The 15,161-nt window shown below is 50.0% G+C and overlaps 1 protein-coding gene across 1 annotated transcript in view; it reads right to left on the bottom strand.

Moving 5' to 3' along the window:
• Positions 1-15,161, bottom strand: part of LOC141050648 (transmembrane protease serine 9-like) — a 54,632-nt gene that overhangs the window by 17,181 nt on the left and 22,290 nt on the right. Inside the window, exon 10 of the mRNA XM_073547234.1 lies at positions 707-723. Coding sequence (XP_073403335.1) covers positions 707-723 — 17 coding nt within the window. The remainder of the gene's footprint in view (positions 1-706; positions 724-15,161) is intronic.

The following is a 15,161-nucleotide window of genomic DNA, read 5'->3' as shown; positions in this document are numbered from 1 at the left end:
CGGCCATCAAAACGGATCTGACAGCAGGACCTGATGGTATTCATCATGTGAACTGTAACTTACCAAGGTGCAGAAATATTAGCGCCCCAAGAATCTTCAGCTTCATCTTCTGATGTCTGGTTGATCTGATCTGGATACCCGCTTTATAGAGGTTTAATTTCTAATCATTAGATAAGGAAAGCCCAATTACATAGTAACTGATAGTTTACATAACAAAGTATAAAAAACTCATCAATCACTTCAGGCTATAGAGAAAGCAATAACAGGAAACACTAAAGAAAATTCTCTAATCTCAATCATCACAAAGGAGATCATAAGATAAACAGCTCTGCCGAGAAATCGGCAACGCAATGACGGACGCAAATAAAATTAATCCAAGGTGTTGTGTGCGCGAGCCTCGTATCAGGTCAATAATTCATAATTCCATGCCCGAATCTTCAACAGTTCACTGCTCGTCACAGGAAGAAATCTTCAGATTTTGCTTTTTCATCATTTTTCAGTCAGAGAGAAGGATGGATGAAAGTGGGGGAGCGGCGCTTAGTTATAGTTTAGAGAAGAAATCCAGCAAAAATGATTTTCTGGTCTATCAGGTAAAGTTTCAAAGATGTTATGTTAGGTGTCAGATTCCTGACACTGCACAGCAAGGAATCCAGAGCCAGACATCCAGCGGTCTCCCATTCTCCTCCGACCGCTCCTCAGCAATCACGGCGAGCCAGGCGTGCTGCTCAGATTCGCTCTGACAGCCTGGATGTTGCTGCCACCTCTGGTGCAGCAATGGTAGCGTAACCTGCTCTGCAGGGAACCGCTCCAAAGGCTAAGTCCTCGTGCCATGCTACTGGGCATGCCCGCAAGGTGACCTCTCACTGGAGAGCAGGGGTCACATGCTCAGGTCCTGCGTCGGATCTGATTGGTCCTTTCCAGGGTACTGGAAGGTCCCGGAAGCGCATGGCTATAAAAAGCCCGCATGGCGGCTCAGCCATGCGCTAGTGTAGACTATGATATCTTGTGTGTATGGTGATGGATGCATGGACTGGTGACTGACTTATTATGAAACCCCTTCCCTCAGATATTACGAATGGTGACAGAGTGTTGGTCAGTCAGCTCCAGTTAGTGACTAGCTAGCGCCACTGTGCTCCCGCACTGCACACTAGCGTCCGACGGTGTCCGGGTTCCCAGTGCCGTCGTCTCAGCGGCTATACTTACCGCCGCGCTGCAGTAGCAGCAGTGATTGGCGTTCGCGGCTGCGACGCCACACGCCTGCTGGACCTGTGCTGTTAACAGGCCCAGCGCTTATTCCTAATTTGCATTAGGGCATCTCTGTGGCTCAACAGAGTCCACCTTTACTCCTCGAGTGACATGAACTCGAGTGCAGTACCTCGCCAGCTAGTGAGTCTGCCATTGTCCAGCAGCGTTCTTGTCACCTACCGCACGGTGGACCCCGGGCGGCGAACGCACCTTCTACTATTTATATCTGGTGTGTTCCACCGACCCTAACATTACACTAGCACCAGGGTCTGGCTGTTAATGGCAGATGTGCAGCAGCTGCAGCGCTACATTCAGAAACTGGAGAGCAGGTTGGCGGCTATTGAGAGCACCAACTCAGCTGCGAATGCTGCGCTAGCTGCTGCTCAGACAGTCGCTGAGGCTGTCCCACGTGTGCCCACACTTCTGCCCACGCCGACAATTTCTCGCCTCCCGCTCCCCGACAAGTTTTCAGGTGACAGCGCCACCTGTAGGGGATTTGTCAGCCAGTGCTCTATTCAGGTGGAGTTGCTGGCTGCACGGTTTTCTACAGAGCGGGCTAAGGTGGGGTTTATTGTCTCCTTGTTGTCTGGCCGGGCATTACAGTGGGCCACGCCATTGTGGGAACGTGATGATCCCGTGGTTCAGGGTGCTGCTCAGTTCCTTGTGGCCCTGAAGCAGGTCTTTTTGGGACCACGGATCACTCACGACACCTCTCTCCAACTACTATCCCTAACACAGGGGTCACTCTCGGTCAGCCATTATGCCGTCCGGTTCCGGACATTGGCTTCCGAATTAGAGTGGCCGGACAAAGCTCTAGTCCCGGTGTTTTGGAGAGGGTTAGCTGAGCACGTAAAAGACGCTCTAGCTACCAGAGAGGTTCCCACAAGTCTGGAGGAATTGATTGCCATCTCCACCCGCATTGACCTTCGGTTTACGGAGCGCGGGATGGAACGGGCATAATCCAGATGTAGGGTTAACTTGGCTCCCACATTCACCGAGCCGCTAATATACCCTGCACATGAGCTTTCATCCTCCGAACCTATGGAGGTGTCTCGCACCGGCTCAAAGCCACGGCCGACGCGAAGCTCTGTACGTTGCTATCAGTGCCGACAGTTTGGTCACCCGGCTAGCACATGCCCTCTGCGGGCGAAAAGACGTCCACGTCCAGTGGCCGTAGGTGGTGGGCAGTCCAATATGAAACCCTTCTCACCTAAACCAGTATTCCGGGGCATCTTAGACAGTGGGTCCTCCACCTGGGAGGCAGAGGTTACCGTGGATTCCGGGGCCGAGGGGAACTTTATGTCTTATACCTTCACCCAGAAACACGCCATTCCCCTGGTACTATTACCACAGCCTCTGACTATCAGGATGGTTAACGGAGCACCGTTACCCTCTCAGGTGACCCATCAGACTGCTCCACTTGGGCTCTCTATCTCACCCTCTCATCGTGAGACTCTGTCCCTGCTCATCTTGCCAGATGGCATCGATCAGGTGCTTCTCGGGGTTCCCTGGCTCCGTTGCCACTCGCCTCATATCGAGTGAGTGACAGGGAAGATACTGGCCTGGAGCAAGGACTGTGAGGGAAGGTGTCTGAGGGGCAGTCTTCAGGTGGCTTCCACTGAAGTGCCTGCGGATCTCTCCGCGCTCCCCAAGCCCTACCACCAGTACGTGGACGTCTTCTCTAAGAAGTCCGCGGAGACGATCCCGCCGCACCGTCCCTATGATTGCCCGATTGATCTCCTGCCAGGCACAGAACCTCCTAGAGGCTGTGTGTATCCGTTATCACTCCCGGAGACAGAGGCTATGTCTCAATATATCCGGGAGAACCTGGCCAGGGGATTTATCAGAAAATTGGTGTCACCGGCTGGTGCAGGGTTCTTCTTCGTTCAGAAGAAGAACGGAGAGTTACGTCCCTGTATTGACTACAGTGGTCTCCATACTATCACGGTTAAAAACAAATACCCTCTACCGTTGATCTCTAAGTTGTTTGACAGGTTGCGAGGGGCCCGGATCTTTACAAAGTTGGATCTGCGGGGGGCATACAACCTGATCCGCATTCGTGAAGGAGACTGTAGTGAAACCTCCACCAGGTGGAGCTGGTGAGGGAAGAGAGGTTACACACTAAGTGTAGCTACGCTGAGCAACAGCACAGGTGCCACAGGTAACGAGAGAGAATAGTCAGACGAACCGAGTCAGAAACTAGCAGGAGCAGACGTACCAGAAGGAGCAGCAATACATTTAGTCAAAATACCAAGCCGTAGAGTTGAGCGAAACGGTTCGAAAAATTTCAAAAGTCGCAGACTTTTGGCAAAGTCGGGTTTCATGAAACGAAACCCGACCCTAGGATGAGGTCGGCCACGAGGTCGGCGACTTACGCGCCAAAGTCGCGTTTCAAAAGTTTGTTTTGTGCTCTTTTTCAGCCAATCAGGATCCACGGACACTGTGGGCAACGTGATGACATAGGCACGGGTCACCACCATCTTTCAGAAGGGCATGCAAGTGATTGGCTTGCTTTGGTGGGCGTCACAGGGGGTATAAAAGGGAGTGCACGCCGACCGCCATCTTACTTCTGCCGATCTTAGCATAGGGAGAGGTTGCTGCTGATTCTGTAGGGAGAGTGTTAGGCAGGGAAGAAGAAAAAAAAACTTCTTCTGCTGCTAGCGATTGTGCCTGTACAACACACCAGTCACTGTGTGTGCAGTGCAAGGGGAGGCTATATTGTGGTGTATCAGTGGTGTTGGTTGTTGGGCTGCCTTCTAAAGCTTCCTGACAGCTGCATTGCTGTTTACCCACTGCTCTGCAAACTGCTTTTTTAAAAGCAATCCCAATTTTTTTTTTTGTCCTGCTGAGGTACTGAGCGTGCATTTTTTCACACCATACAGCGGTGTACGCTCCTCACACAGTACCGTGTAACGGCTGTTATCACAGCCACAGTGAAGCTATCTGTGTCACTCTGTGAGAATAAGTCGAGGACATGTTCCGTTCTTACAGACCTGCACTCTAGGGAGATTCCTACTCTGCCCAATTCTACATACACCTTGTAGTTTGTGATACACTAGCCAATTTCTGCCTGTGACATAGCGCTGTGATATTCAGTGGGCCTCACACAATCCAAAAGTGTCCAGTGTCCACAAGTGTCTGCAGAAATTCAAAATCTCCCTTATCCTCTAGTCACTTTGGTCACAGCTGTGCCATCGAGCCTGTGACATAGCGCTCAGATATTCAGTGGGCCTCACACAATCCAAAAGTGTCCAGTGTCTGCAGAAATTCAAAATCTCACTTATCCTCTAGTCACTTTGGTCACAGCTGTGCCATCGAGCCTGTGACATAGCGCTCAGATATTCAGTGGGCCTCACACAATCGAAAAGTGTCCAGTGTCCACAAGTGTCTGCAGAAATTCAAAATCTCACTTATCCTCTAGTCACTTTGGTCACAGCTGTGCCATCGAGCCTGTGACATAGCGCTCAGATATTCAGTGGGCCTCACACAATCCAAAAGTGTCCAGTGTCCACAAGTGTCTGCAGAAATTCAAAATCTCACTTATCCTCTAGTCACTTTGGTCACAGCTGTGCCATCGAGCCTGTGACATAGCACTCAGATATTCAGTGGGCCTCACACAATCGAAAAGTGTCCAGTGTCCACAAGTGTCTGCAGAAATTCAAAATCTCACTTATCCTCTAGTCACTTTGGTCACAGCTGTGCCATCGAGCCTGTGACATAGCGCTCAGATATTCAGTGGGCCTCACACAATCCAAAAGTGTCCAGTGTCCACAAGTGTCTGCAGAAATTCAAAATCTCACTTATCCTCTAGTCACTTTGGTCACAGCTGTGCCATCGAGCCTGTGACATAGCGCTCAGATATTCAGTGGGCCTCACACAATCCAAAAGTGTCCAGTGTCCACAAGTGTCTGCAGAAATTCAAAATCTCACTTATCCTCTAGTCACTTTGGTCACAGCTGTGCCATCGAGCCTGTGACATAGCGCTCAGATATTCAGTGGGCCTCACACAATCCAAAAGTGTCCAGTGTCCACAAGTGTCTGCAGAAATTCAAAATCTCACTTATCCTCTAGTCACTTTGGTCACAGCTGTGCCATCGAGCCTGTGACATAGCGCTCAGATATTCAGTGGGCCTCACACAATCCAAAAGTGTCCAGTGTCCACAAGTGTCTGCAGAAATTCAAAATCTCACTTATCCTCTAGTCACTTTGGTCACAGCTGTGCCATCGAGCCTGTGACATAGCGCTCAGATATTCAGTGGGCCTCACACAATCCAAAAGTGTCCAGTGTCTACAAGTGTCTGCAGAAATTCAAAATCTCACTTATCCTCTAGTCACTTTGGTCACAGCTGTGCCATCGAGCCTGTGACATAGCGCTCAGATATTCAGTGGGCCTCACACAATCCAAAAGTGTCCAGTGTCCACAAGTGTCTGCAGAAATTCAAAATCTCCCTTATTCTCTAGTCACTTTGGTCACAGCTGTGCCATCGAGCCTGTGACATAGCGCTCAGATATTCAGTCGGCCTCACACAATCCAAAAGAGTCCAGTGTCCACAAGTGTCTGCAGAAATTCAAAATCTCCCTTATCCTCTAGTCACTTTGGTCACAGCTGTGCCATCGAGCCTGTGACATAGCGCTCAGATATTCAGTGGGCCTCACACAATCCAAAAGTGTCCAGTGTCCACTAGTGTGAGCAGAAATTCAAAATCTCACTTATCCTCTAGTCACTTTGGTCACAGCTGTGCCATCGAGCCTGTGACATAGCGCTCAGATATTCAGTGGGCCTCACACAATCCAAAAGTGTCCAGTGTCCACAAGTGTCTGCAGAAATTCAAAATCTCACTTATCCTCTAGTCACTTTGGTCACAGCTGTGCCATCGAGCCTGTGACATAGCGATCAGATATTCAGTGGGCCTCACACAATCCAAAAGTGTCCAGTGTCCACAAGTGTCTGCAGAAATTCAAAATCTCACTTATCCTCTAGTCACTTTGGTCACAGCTGTGCCATCGAGCCTGTGACATAGCGCTCAGATATTCAGTGGGCCTCACACGATCCAAAAGTGTCCAGTGTCCACTAGTGTGAGCAGAAATTCAAAATCTCACTTATCCTCTAGTCACTTTGGTCACAGCTGTGCCATCGAGCCTGTGACATAGCGCTCAGATATTCAGTGGTCCTCACACAATCCAAAAGTGTCCAGTGTCCACAAGTGTCTGCAGAAATTCAAAATCTCACTTATCCTCTAGTCACATTGGTCACAGCTCTGCCATCGAGCCTGTGACATAGCGCTCAGATATTCAGTGGGCCTCACACAATCCAAAAGTGTCCAGTGTCCACAAGTGTCTGCAGAAATTCAAAATCTCCCTTATCCTCTAGTCACTTTGGTCACAGCTGTGCCATCGAGCCTGTGACATAGCGCTCAGATATTCAGTGGGCCTCACACAATCCAAAAGTGTCCAGTGTCCACTAGTGTCTGCAGAAATTCAAAATCTCACTTATCCTCTAGTCACTTTGGTCACAGCTGTGCCATCAAGCCTGTGACATAGCGCTCAGATATTCAGTGGGCCTCACACAATCCAAAAGTTTCCAGTGTCCACTAGTGTGAGCAGAAATTCAAAATCTCACTTATCCTCTAGTCACTTTGGTCACAGCTGTGCCATCGAGCCTGTGACATAGCGCTCAGATATTCAGTGGGCCTCACACAATCCAAAAGTGTCCAGTGTCCACAAGTGTCTGCAGAAATTCAAAATCTCACTTATCCTCTAGTCACTTTGGTCACAGCTGTGCCATCGAGCCTGTGACATAGCGCTCAGATATTCAGTGGGCCTCACACAATCCAAAAGTGTCCAGTGTCTGCAGAAATTCAAAATCTCACTTATCCTCTAGTCACTTTGGTCACAGCTGTGCCATCGAGCCTGTGACATAGCGCTCAGATATTCAGTGGGCCTCACACAATCCAAAAGTGTCCAGTGTCCACAAGTGTCTGCAGAAATTCAAAATCTCACTTATCCTCTAGTCACTTTGGTCACAGCTGTGCCATCGAGCCTGTGACATAGCGCTCAGATATTCAGTGGGCCTCACACAATCCAAAAGTGTCCAGTGTCCACTAGTGTCTGCAGAAATTCAAAATCTCACTTATCCTCTAGTCACTTTGGTCACAGCTGTGCCATCGAGCCTGTGACATAGCGCTCAGATATTCAGTGGGCCTCACACAATCCAAAAGTGTCCAGTGTCCACTAGTGTGAGCAGAAATTCAAAATCTCCGCTGTCCTATAGACACCTTGTACCTTGTTTTACATTACTATATAGTTTGTTGGATTTTGTCTACATTTCTACCAAAAATGAGGAAGGCTGGTGGAAGAGGCCGTGGAATTGGGCGGGGGTTGGCAGCTGGTAATGATGGTGTTGGTGGTGGATCTGATGGTAGTGGCAAGAGCAAAATAGGACCGAAAGCAGGAGGTGCTGAGCCTGCGTCATCGTCTGGCTCCATAAGGCTTCGAAGGCTTAGTTTTCTAGGAGTTGGCAAACCGCTTTTAAAGCCAGAGCATCAGGAAAAAGTTTTGTCTTACATTGCTGACTCAGCCTCCAGCTCTATCGCCTCCTCTTCTTCAGTTGTAAAAAGTAAAAGCACTGAGTCGTCATTGGAGGCTCGTGTTCATGAACCACACCTTTCCTTGTGTCCTTCACCCCAACCAAGATTGAAGGATGACACAGGCCATACTACTACTGATTACTCTATGTAGCTGTTTTCACATACCATGCCTGGATTATCAAGTCAAATGGTGAATTACCCAGGCCAAGATGAATCTGACATGGAGTGCACTGATGCACAGCCGCTGATGGATGATTCTGCTGGTACATTCACTCAGAGCACTACATTGTCCTCGCAGTGTACAGAGCCAGATTCTGACCCTGATGAGACTCAGGTGCCCCTTCCCGCACACTATACCACCATACACGGTGACACAGAGGAAGGTGCACATGACATTGAAGAGGAGGTGATGGATGACCCAGTTGTTGACCCAGATTGGCATCCATTGGGGGAAGAGGGTGCTGCTTCCAATAGCTCAGATGAGGAGCATCCACAGCAGACATCGACATCGCAACAGCTGTTATCTGGCAGGCCCGGAGCACTCCAAAGACAGGTTCCAAAAATCAAAAGAGTTGCTGGACAGCTTGTCCAGAGGGTCAAAACATCACAGCGTGCTAGGCCGCAAAATGTCTGCCAAAGTAGGAAGAGTGCAGTGTGGCACTTTTTTGAACAAAATCCTCATGATCAGGCCAAGGTTATCTGTAAGAAGTGCGCAAAGACCTTTAGCCGAGGGAAAAATCTGAAAAATTTGAATACCAGTTGCATGCTTAGACATTTAACCAGCATGCACTTGCAAGCATGGACACAACACCAAACCTCAAGTGCCACATGTGCAACTGATCACAACGAAGGTAGTCAGCAACGCTACATTGTTTCCCCCACTGTAAGCCCACCGGTTAGCACAGCAGCAAATGTTGAGGTGTCGTTGCAAGACCACAGCAGTCAGGGAATCCCACTGTTATATCAACGCAAGACTGATTCTAGGCCATAAGAAAGAACACCAACTCCATTACCATCATCAACCCTCTCTCAGTCCGCCCTGTCCACCGCTACTTCCACCATATGCAGCTCTCAAGTCCAGCTCACCCTCCCAGACACTATGAGTAGGTCAAGAAAGTACTCAGTCTCTCATCCGCGTACACTGGGTTTGAACGCCCACATTGCCAAACTAATCTCGTTTGAGATGATGCCCTTTCGGTTGGTGGAAAGCGCAGCTTTCCGCGAACTCATGGCCTATGCAGTACCACCCTATGACCTACCCAGTCGCCACTTCTTCTCTCGCAAAGCCATCCCAGCCCTCCACCATCATGTGAAAGACCGCATTGTCCATGCACTCAAGCAGTCAGTGAGCGGAAAGGTGCAACTGATGCATGGTCCAGTCGGCATGGCCAGGGCCATTACGTGTCCATCACTGCGCACTGAGTTAATGTGGTGGATGCAGGGTCCACAGGGGACAGCGGTGGTGGGACAGTGCTGCCTAGCCCGCGGCATAGGAAACAGTTGGCTGTAGGCGTTCGACCCTCCTCCTCCTCCTCCTCCAGAAGCGAAAGCTCGTCCACAGAGCGCAGTCGTACGAGCACTCCATCTGCAGCTGCCACTGTTGCACACGAGGTGTCCCCCTATCGAGCAGCTAGTGGAAAGCGTCAGCAGGCTGTGTTGCAGATGATGTGTTTGGGCGACAGACACACCGCCGAGGTGCTGGCCGAGTACTTGAAGCGACAAACTGAGTCATGGCTGGGCAGTGTACATCTTGAGGCAGGCAAGGTAGTTAGTGATAACGGCCGTAATTTTGTGGCAGCCATAGCCCTTTCAAAACTCAGCCACATACCTTGCTTGGCTCACACCTTGAACCTGGTGGTGCAGTGCTTCCTCAAAAATTATCCGGAGTTAACAGCCCTGCTCCAGAAGGTGCGAAGACTGTGCGCGCACATCCGCCGGTCGCCTGTACACTCCGTTCGTATGCAGAACCTGCAGCGATTGCTCCACCTTCCCAACCACCGCCTCATTATCGACATTGCAACAAGGTGGAACTCCACCCTGCACATGGTGGAACGGCTGTGCGAGCAGAGGCAGGCCATAATGCATTTGTGGGAGGATACACGGCCAGGCACTTTGAGAGCAGACATGGAGTTGACAGGTGTGCAGTGGTCGAAGCTGAAAGACCTCTGTAAAGTCCTTCAGTGTTTTGAGGAATGCACACGGCTGGTAAGCGCAGACGACGCCATCCTAAGCATGAGCATCCCACTTATGCGTCTGCTCATGCAAACTTTGACGCACCTTAAGGAGCAGGCTTCTGCAGCCAATGTTGATGAGGAGGAAGAGGAGGAGGGAATCCTTGATGACATTCAGCCATTGTCTGCTCAGGGACCTCTCCTGGACGAGGTGGAGGAAGAAGAGGAGGAGGAGGAGGATGATGGGGATGATTACTTAGGGGAGGAGGAAGCATCTCGTGGGGCAAGTGAAAATGTTGACGTGGCAAGGTCTGGTACAGGGTTTGTGCGTGACTGGAGGGATGTGGATTTGCCAGAAAGTGCTCCTCCAACCAGCACTCGCAGTGCATCATTGACACCGGGAACATTGGCCCACATGTCAGATTATGCCTTGCAGATCCTAAAAAGGGACCCCCGCATTGCCAAAATGATGAACGATGACGACTACTGGTTGGCCAGCATCCTGGATCCACGCTATAAAGGCAAATTACAAAACATCATGCCACAGGAGAACCTTGACCTAATATTGGCTAATAAACAAGCAACTCTGGTAAATCGGTTGCTTGAGGCATTCCCAGCACACAGCAGCGGTGATGGTTCTCACACGAGCCGTACGGGCCGGGGGCAGCTTGGCAGAGGTGTTCGTGGTGCACACAGCAGAAGTGGCGTTGGAGACAGGGGTTTCATGACAATGTTGTGGACTGATTTTTCAAGTACCGCTCACACAACTGGTAATACTGCATCGATGGAAAGTGACAGGAGACAGCAGTTGTCAACTATGGTTACAAACTACTTTTCCTCCCATATCGATGTTCTCCCACACAGGTCATTCCCCTTTGACTATTGGGCCGCTAAACTGGACACCTGGCCTGAATTGGCACAATATGCCTTACAGGAGCTCGCTTGCCCAGCTGCAAGTGTGCTATCGGAAAGAGACTTCAGTGCAGCTGGATCAATCCTGACAGAAAAAAGGATCCGTCTGTCAACCCAAAATGTGGATGATCTAACCTTCATTAAAATGAACCATGCATGGGTTTCCAAGGATTTTGTCCCACCTTCCCCTGATGACACATAGGGTGACAGAAAAAATGGCTTGCTTTGGTCCACCTCTTCCTGGGACTTGACCTATTTCACCTTTTGCATCAGCTGAATGTCCAACATCAACATATGCCACTTTCTAAAACTCCCTAACTGTGCTGCCTCCCCCCCCCATGGCCGGGGTCACCACCTAGCGCACGACACCGTGCGAGTGCCGTTGCCCTGGACAGGTGGGTAGGCCGACTCTTGGGCGCGGGCACTGGCACAGGGTCCCTCATAGTGCAATCAAGTGTCTCTGACGGTGGTGGTGCACACCCGCCGTCAGACACACCGCCGTACTATGAGGGGCCCAGTGCCAGTACCGACGCCCACGAGTGGGCCCCCCTTGCTTGGGCAGGGCCCCAGCATTTGCAATCATTACCTCTCCCTGCTCCTCCGCTGTGTAGTCTGGGCCGTCAAATCCATACTGTGCCTGACACCGTCTGAGCCTGCCTCCTGATGTATAGACATATATTTTGAATGTGTACGCTATCCATACATGTTATCTGGGGATACGGTACCCTTTGTAACCTTTGTGCAATCACGTGCAATCCATACTGGGCCTAACACCGTCTGAGCCTGCCTCCTGATGTATAGACATATATTTGGATGTGTACGCTATCCATACATGTTATCCGGGGATACGGTACCCTTTCTCACCTTTGTGCAATCACGTGCAATCCATACTGGGCCTAACACCATCTGAGCCTGCCTCCTGATGTATAGACATATATTTTGAATGTGTACGCTATCCATACATGTTATCCGGGGATACGGTACCCTTTCTCACCTTTGTGCAATCACGTGCAATCCATACTGGGCCTAACACCATCTGAGCCTGCCTCCTGATGTATAGACATATATTTTGAATGTGTACGCTATCCATACATGTTATCCGGGGATACGGTACCCTTTCTCACCTTTGTGCAATCACGTGTAATCCATACTGGGCGTGAGAACGGCTGGCGAGCTGTTAAGCAAGCTACAGCACCTGTGGTTTGCACACGTAAGTTTTTCATTTTTTCAGGAATGACGGTTAGGCCTAATTCCGGAACTGCGGTTGACCTGCACTTACTGGGAAATCATTGTTCGCGGGTAATAATTGTAATCAGTGATCCCCATCACTAACGTTGTTCAGCGGGTTATCTGCACCTGTAAGCGACAAACGCTGGCCTTTTCAGTGTAGCGCACATGCAGCCACGGACATGTAAGGGCATGACACACCAGTTATTGGCCAATCTCATGTGCCAGAGCCTCACGTGTCCCTCTAGTAAGCCGGACTCGGACCGCTGGGCATGACGGAGTCTCGTTCGTTAACGGAATTAAGCTTGCAATGTGTGCATCTGTTCTGTAGCTGGCATGGTTGAGGTTTCCCAGGTGGAGTCGAATTTAACCGTAGGCTCCACTCCTGGTGGTGCCCTTCTGGACATTCCTTTAAGGTTCAGCTTTGCAACCATACTGCCCACGTAAAACAAACACTTTGCCTTCATGAACGCTGTTTGGAGGGTCATGACTCGTAGGAATAACGCCGCCCAATCAGTTAACCTGCTAGAGAGATCGTTCGTTGCTCCCAAGCATGACATCACACTCCCTAGGAAGAAGGTAATGCCACTGTGGCGACCATACTCCTGGGGGCGACACAAGTGCACTGATGTCCAGCCACTGCTCGATGAATCTGCTGGTACATTGACCCAGACCACTACATTCCCCTCGCACGCTACACGGCCTGAATCTGACCCTGATGAAACTCAGGTTACCCTTCCCATATACAGTTCCATCTTACACGGTGACAAAGAGGAAGCTGCAGATGAAAGTGCAGGTTCGGCCCACCCGCCATCAGACACACCACCGTACTATCAGGGGCCCTGTGCCAGTGCTGTCACCAACGAGTGGGCCCCCCCTGCTTGCTCAGGATCACAGCACTTGCAAAGTTGAAATACTGTGCAGTGAGATGGAAGATGGGGACGACGAGGAGTCCAGACAAGTACAGGGATTCCCTAGCGAGGAGACTTATTTGATTGTTTTCAATGTTGGGACAGCAATTTTTGGGGAGCACTATACTCTGGAGAATGATAGATGGGGCCCACCATACACTGGAACATTCCAAAGGTGGACATCAGACACTGGAGCAGCATTTACAGGGCCCATTATACACTAGAGCATTAGAAATGGGGCCCATTATGTTTGGAGCATTATTTGGGCCCATAAGACAGTGGAGCTTCATCCATGGGGACCAACATATACTGTAGCATTATGTGGAGCTCATCATATACTGTTTCAAACATTATATGGGACCAATGATTCTGTATGTAGAAATAGATGGGCCTCGTCATGAGATGTAAAAAGTGAAGTATTTTTCATTGTACTATACCGCTATTTCTCTGCCGTATCGGAGAATGATGAGTTGTGGTATGTGTTAAAGGTGCGCTCTTTCGCCCAGGGCACATGAAAACCTGGAGCCAGCCCTCCCCCCCACAGTCTGTAGCCAAATAACCCCCATTTTTCAGTGTGTAACTTGTATTATGAAGTTAATTAAGGTTGACAAGCTTAAGAAGAACTGATGCTTTTGGCATTCAAATGGGCACTGTTGGTGTGTTTCCTGTCCTCCTCTCACTGTCGACTTTTATTCCCCATTGACTTACATTGGGTTTCGTGTTTCGGGACGACCCCGACTTTTCCCTATAATCGGACGATCTTGCTCGACCCGACTTTTGGAAAAGTCGGGTTTCACGAAACGAAACGCGACCCTAAAAAACCAAAAGTCGCTCAACTCTACCAAGCCGAGAGTCAGAAAACCAGAACATGAGCACGGGGTCCAAAACGTGAGACGAAATATGTGGTCGGGGTACAAGCCGGGGAGTCAGATGCCAGAGAGGGAAAGTAACAGCAGAGACGAATACCAAGAGACGGGGTCAGAAATCAGTCCGGGTCATACACGTGAATATCAGTCAAAGGCAGGAGGATCACCAAGGTACAAGGGTCAGAGGCTCTAAACTGGAAGCTTGAGCTATCACTAACACTGGTCAGCAGGCTGTGAGAGACTGAAATAGCCCAGCTAGCTCCAGAACGAGACTGATGAGATTAACTCCCGCATGACCAGTCCGGAGTGAAGACAGCAGAAAATAAACTCCGGACTGCACCATGACAGAGATGAATGGAAGACAGCTTTTAATACCAGGGATGGCCATTACGAATATCTGGTTATGCCCTTCAGCCTTTGTAATGCGCCAGCTGTCTTCCAGGATTTTGTCAACGACGTCTTCCGCGACATGCTCTCTACCTCGGTGGTGGTCTACCTGGATGATATACTCATCTTTTCGCCAGATTTAACCACCCACCGGAGAGACGTCTGCAGGGTCTTCGACCGTCTGCGGGCGAACTCTCTCTTTGCCAAGCTGGAGAAGTGCCAGTTTGAGCAGGACTCCTTGCCGTTCCTGGGCTATATCATCTCAGCCCAGGGGCTGGCCATGGATCCTGCCAAACTACAAGCGGTAATGGACTGGCAGGAACCCCATTCACTCAAGCGGTGCAGCGCTTTTTGGGGTTCGTGAATTACTACTGCCAGTTTATACCACACTTTTCCACACTGGTGGCTCCTTTGGTTGCTCTCACCAAGAAAGGAGCTAACCCCAACGCTTGGTCTAAATAGGTCTCCAAGGCCTTCTCGGATATAAATTCTCATTTTGCTGGCGCTCCCATTTTACATCGTCCCAATGTGAATAAACAATTTATTCTGGAGGTAGATGCCTCTTCCGTCGGTGCAGGAGCAGTCCTTTTCCAGAAGGATGCTCAAGGTCGGAAGCATCCATGCTTCTTCTTCTCAAAGACCTTCTCACCGGCGGAGAAGAATTACTCCATCTTTGACAGGGAGCTGCTGGCCATGAAGTTGGCCTTTTCAGAGTGGAGACATCTCCTGGAGGGGGCTCGGTTTCCCTTCCAGGTATATACGGACCATAAAAATTCTGGTCTATTTTTAGACGGCCCAGCGCCTGAACTCCCGTCATTACCTTTCCAGAGAGAAAAACATCCGTGCGGACGCTCT

Source organism: Dendrobates tinctorius, unplaced genomic scaffold, assembly GCF_039654945.1.
Source record: "Dendrobates tinctorius isolate UK_male_01 unplaced genomic scaffold, ASM3965494v1 ptg000152l, whole genome shotgun sequence".
NCBI lineage: Eukaryota > Metazoa > Chordata > Amphibia > Anura > Dendrobatidae > Dendrobates > Dendrobates tinctorius.
The sequence above is the reverse complement of the archived record's forward strand: the minus strand, read 5'-3'. Positions and strand labels throughout refer to the sequence as shown.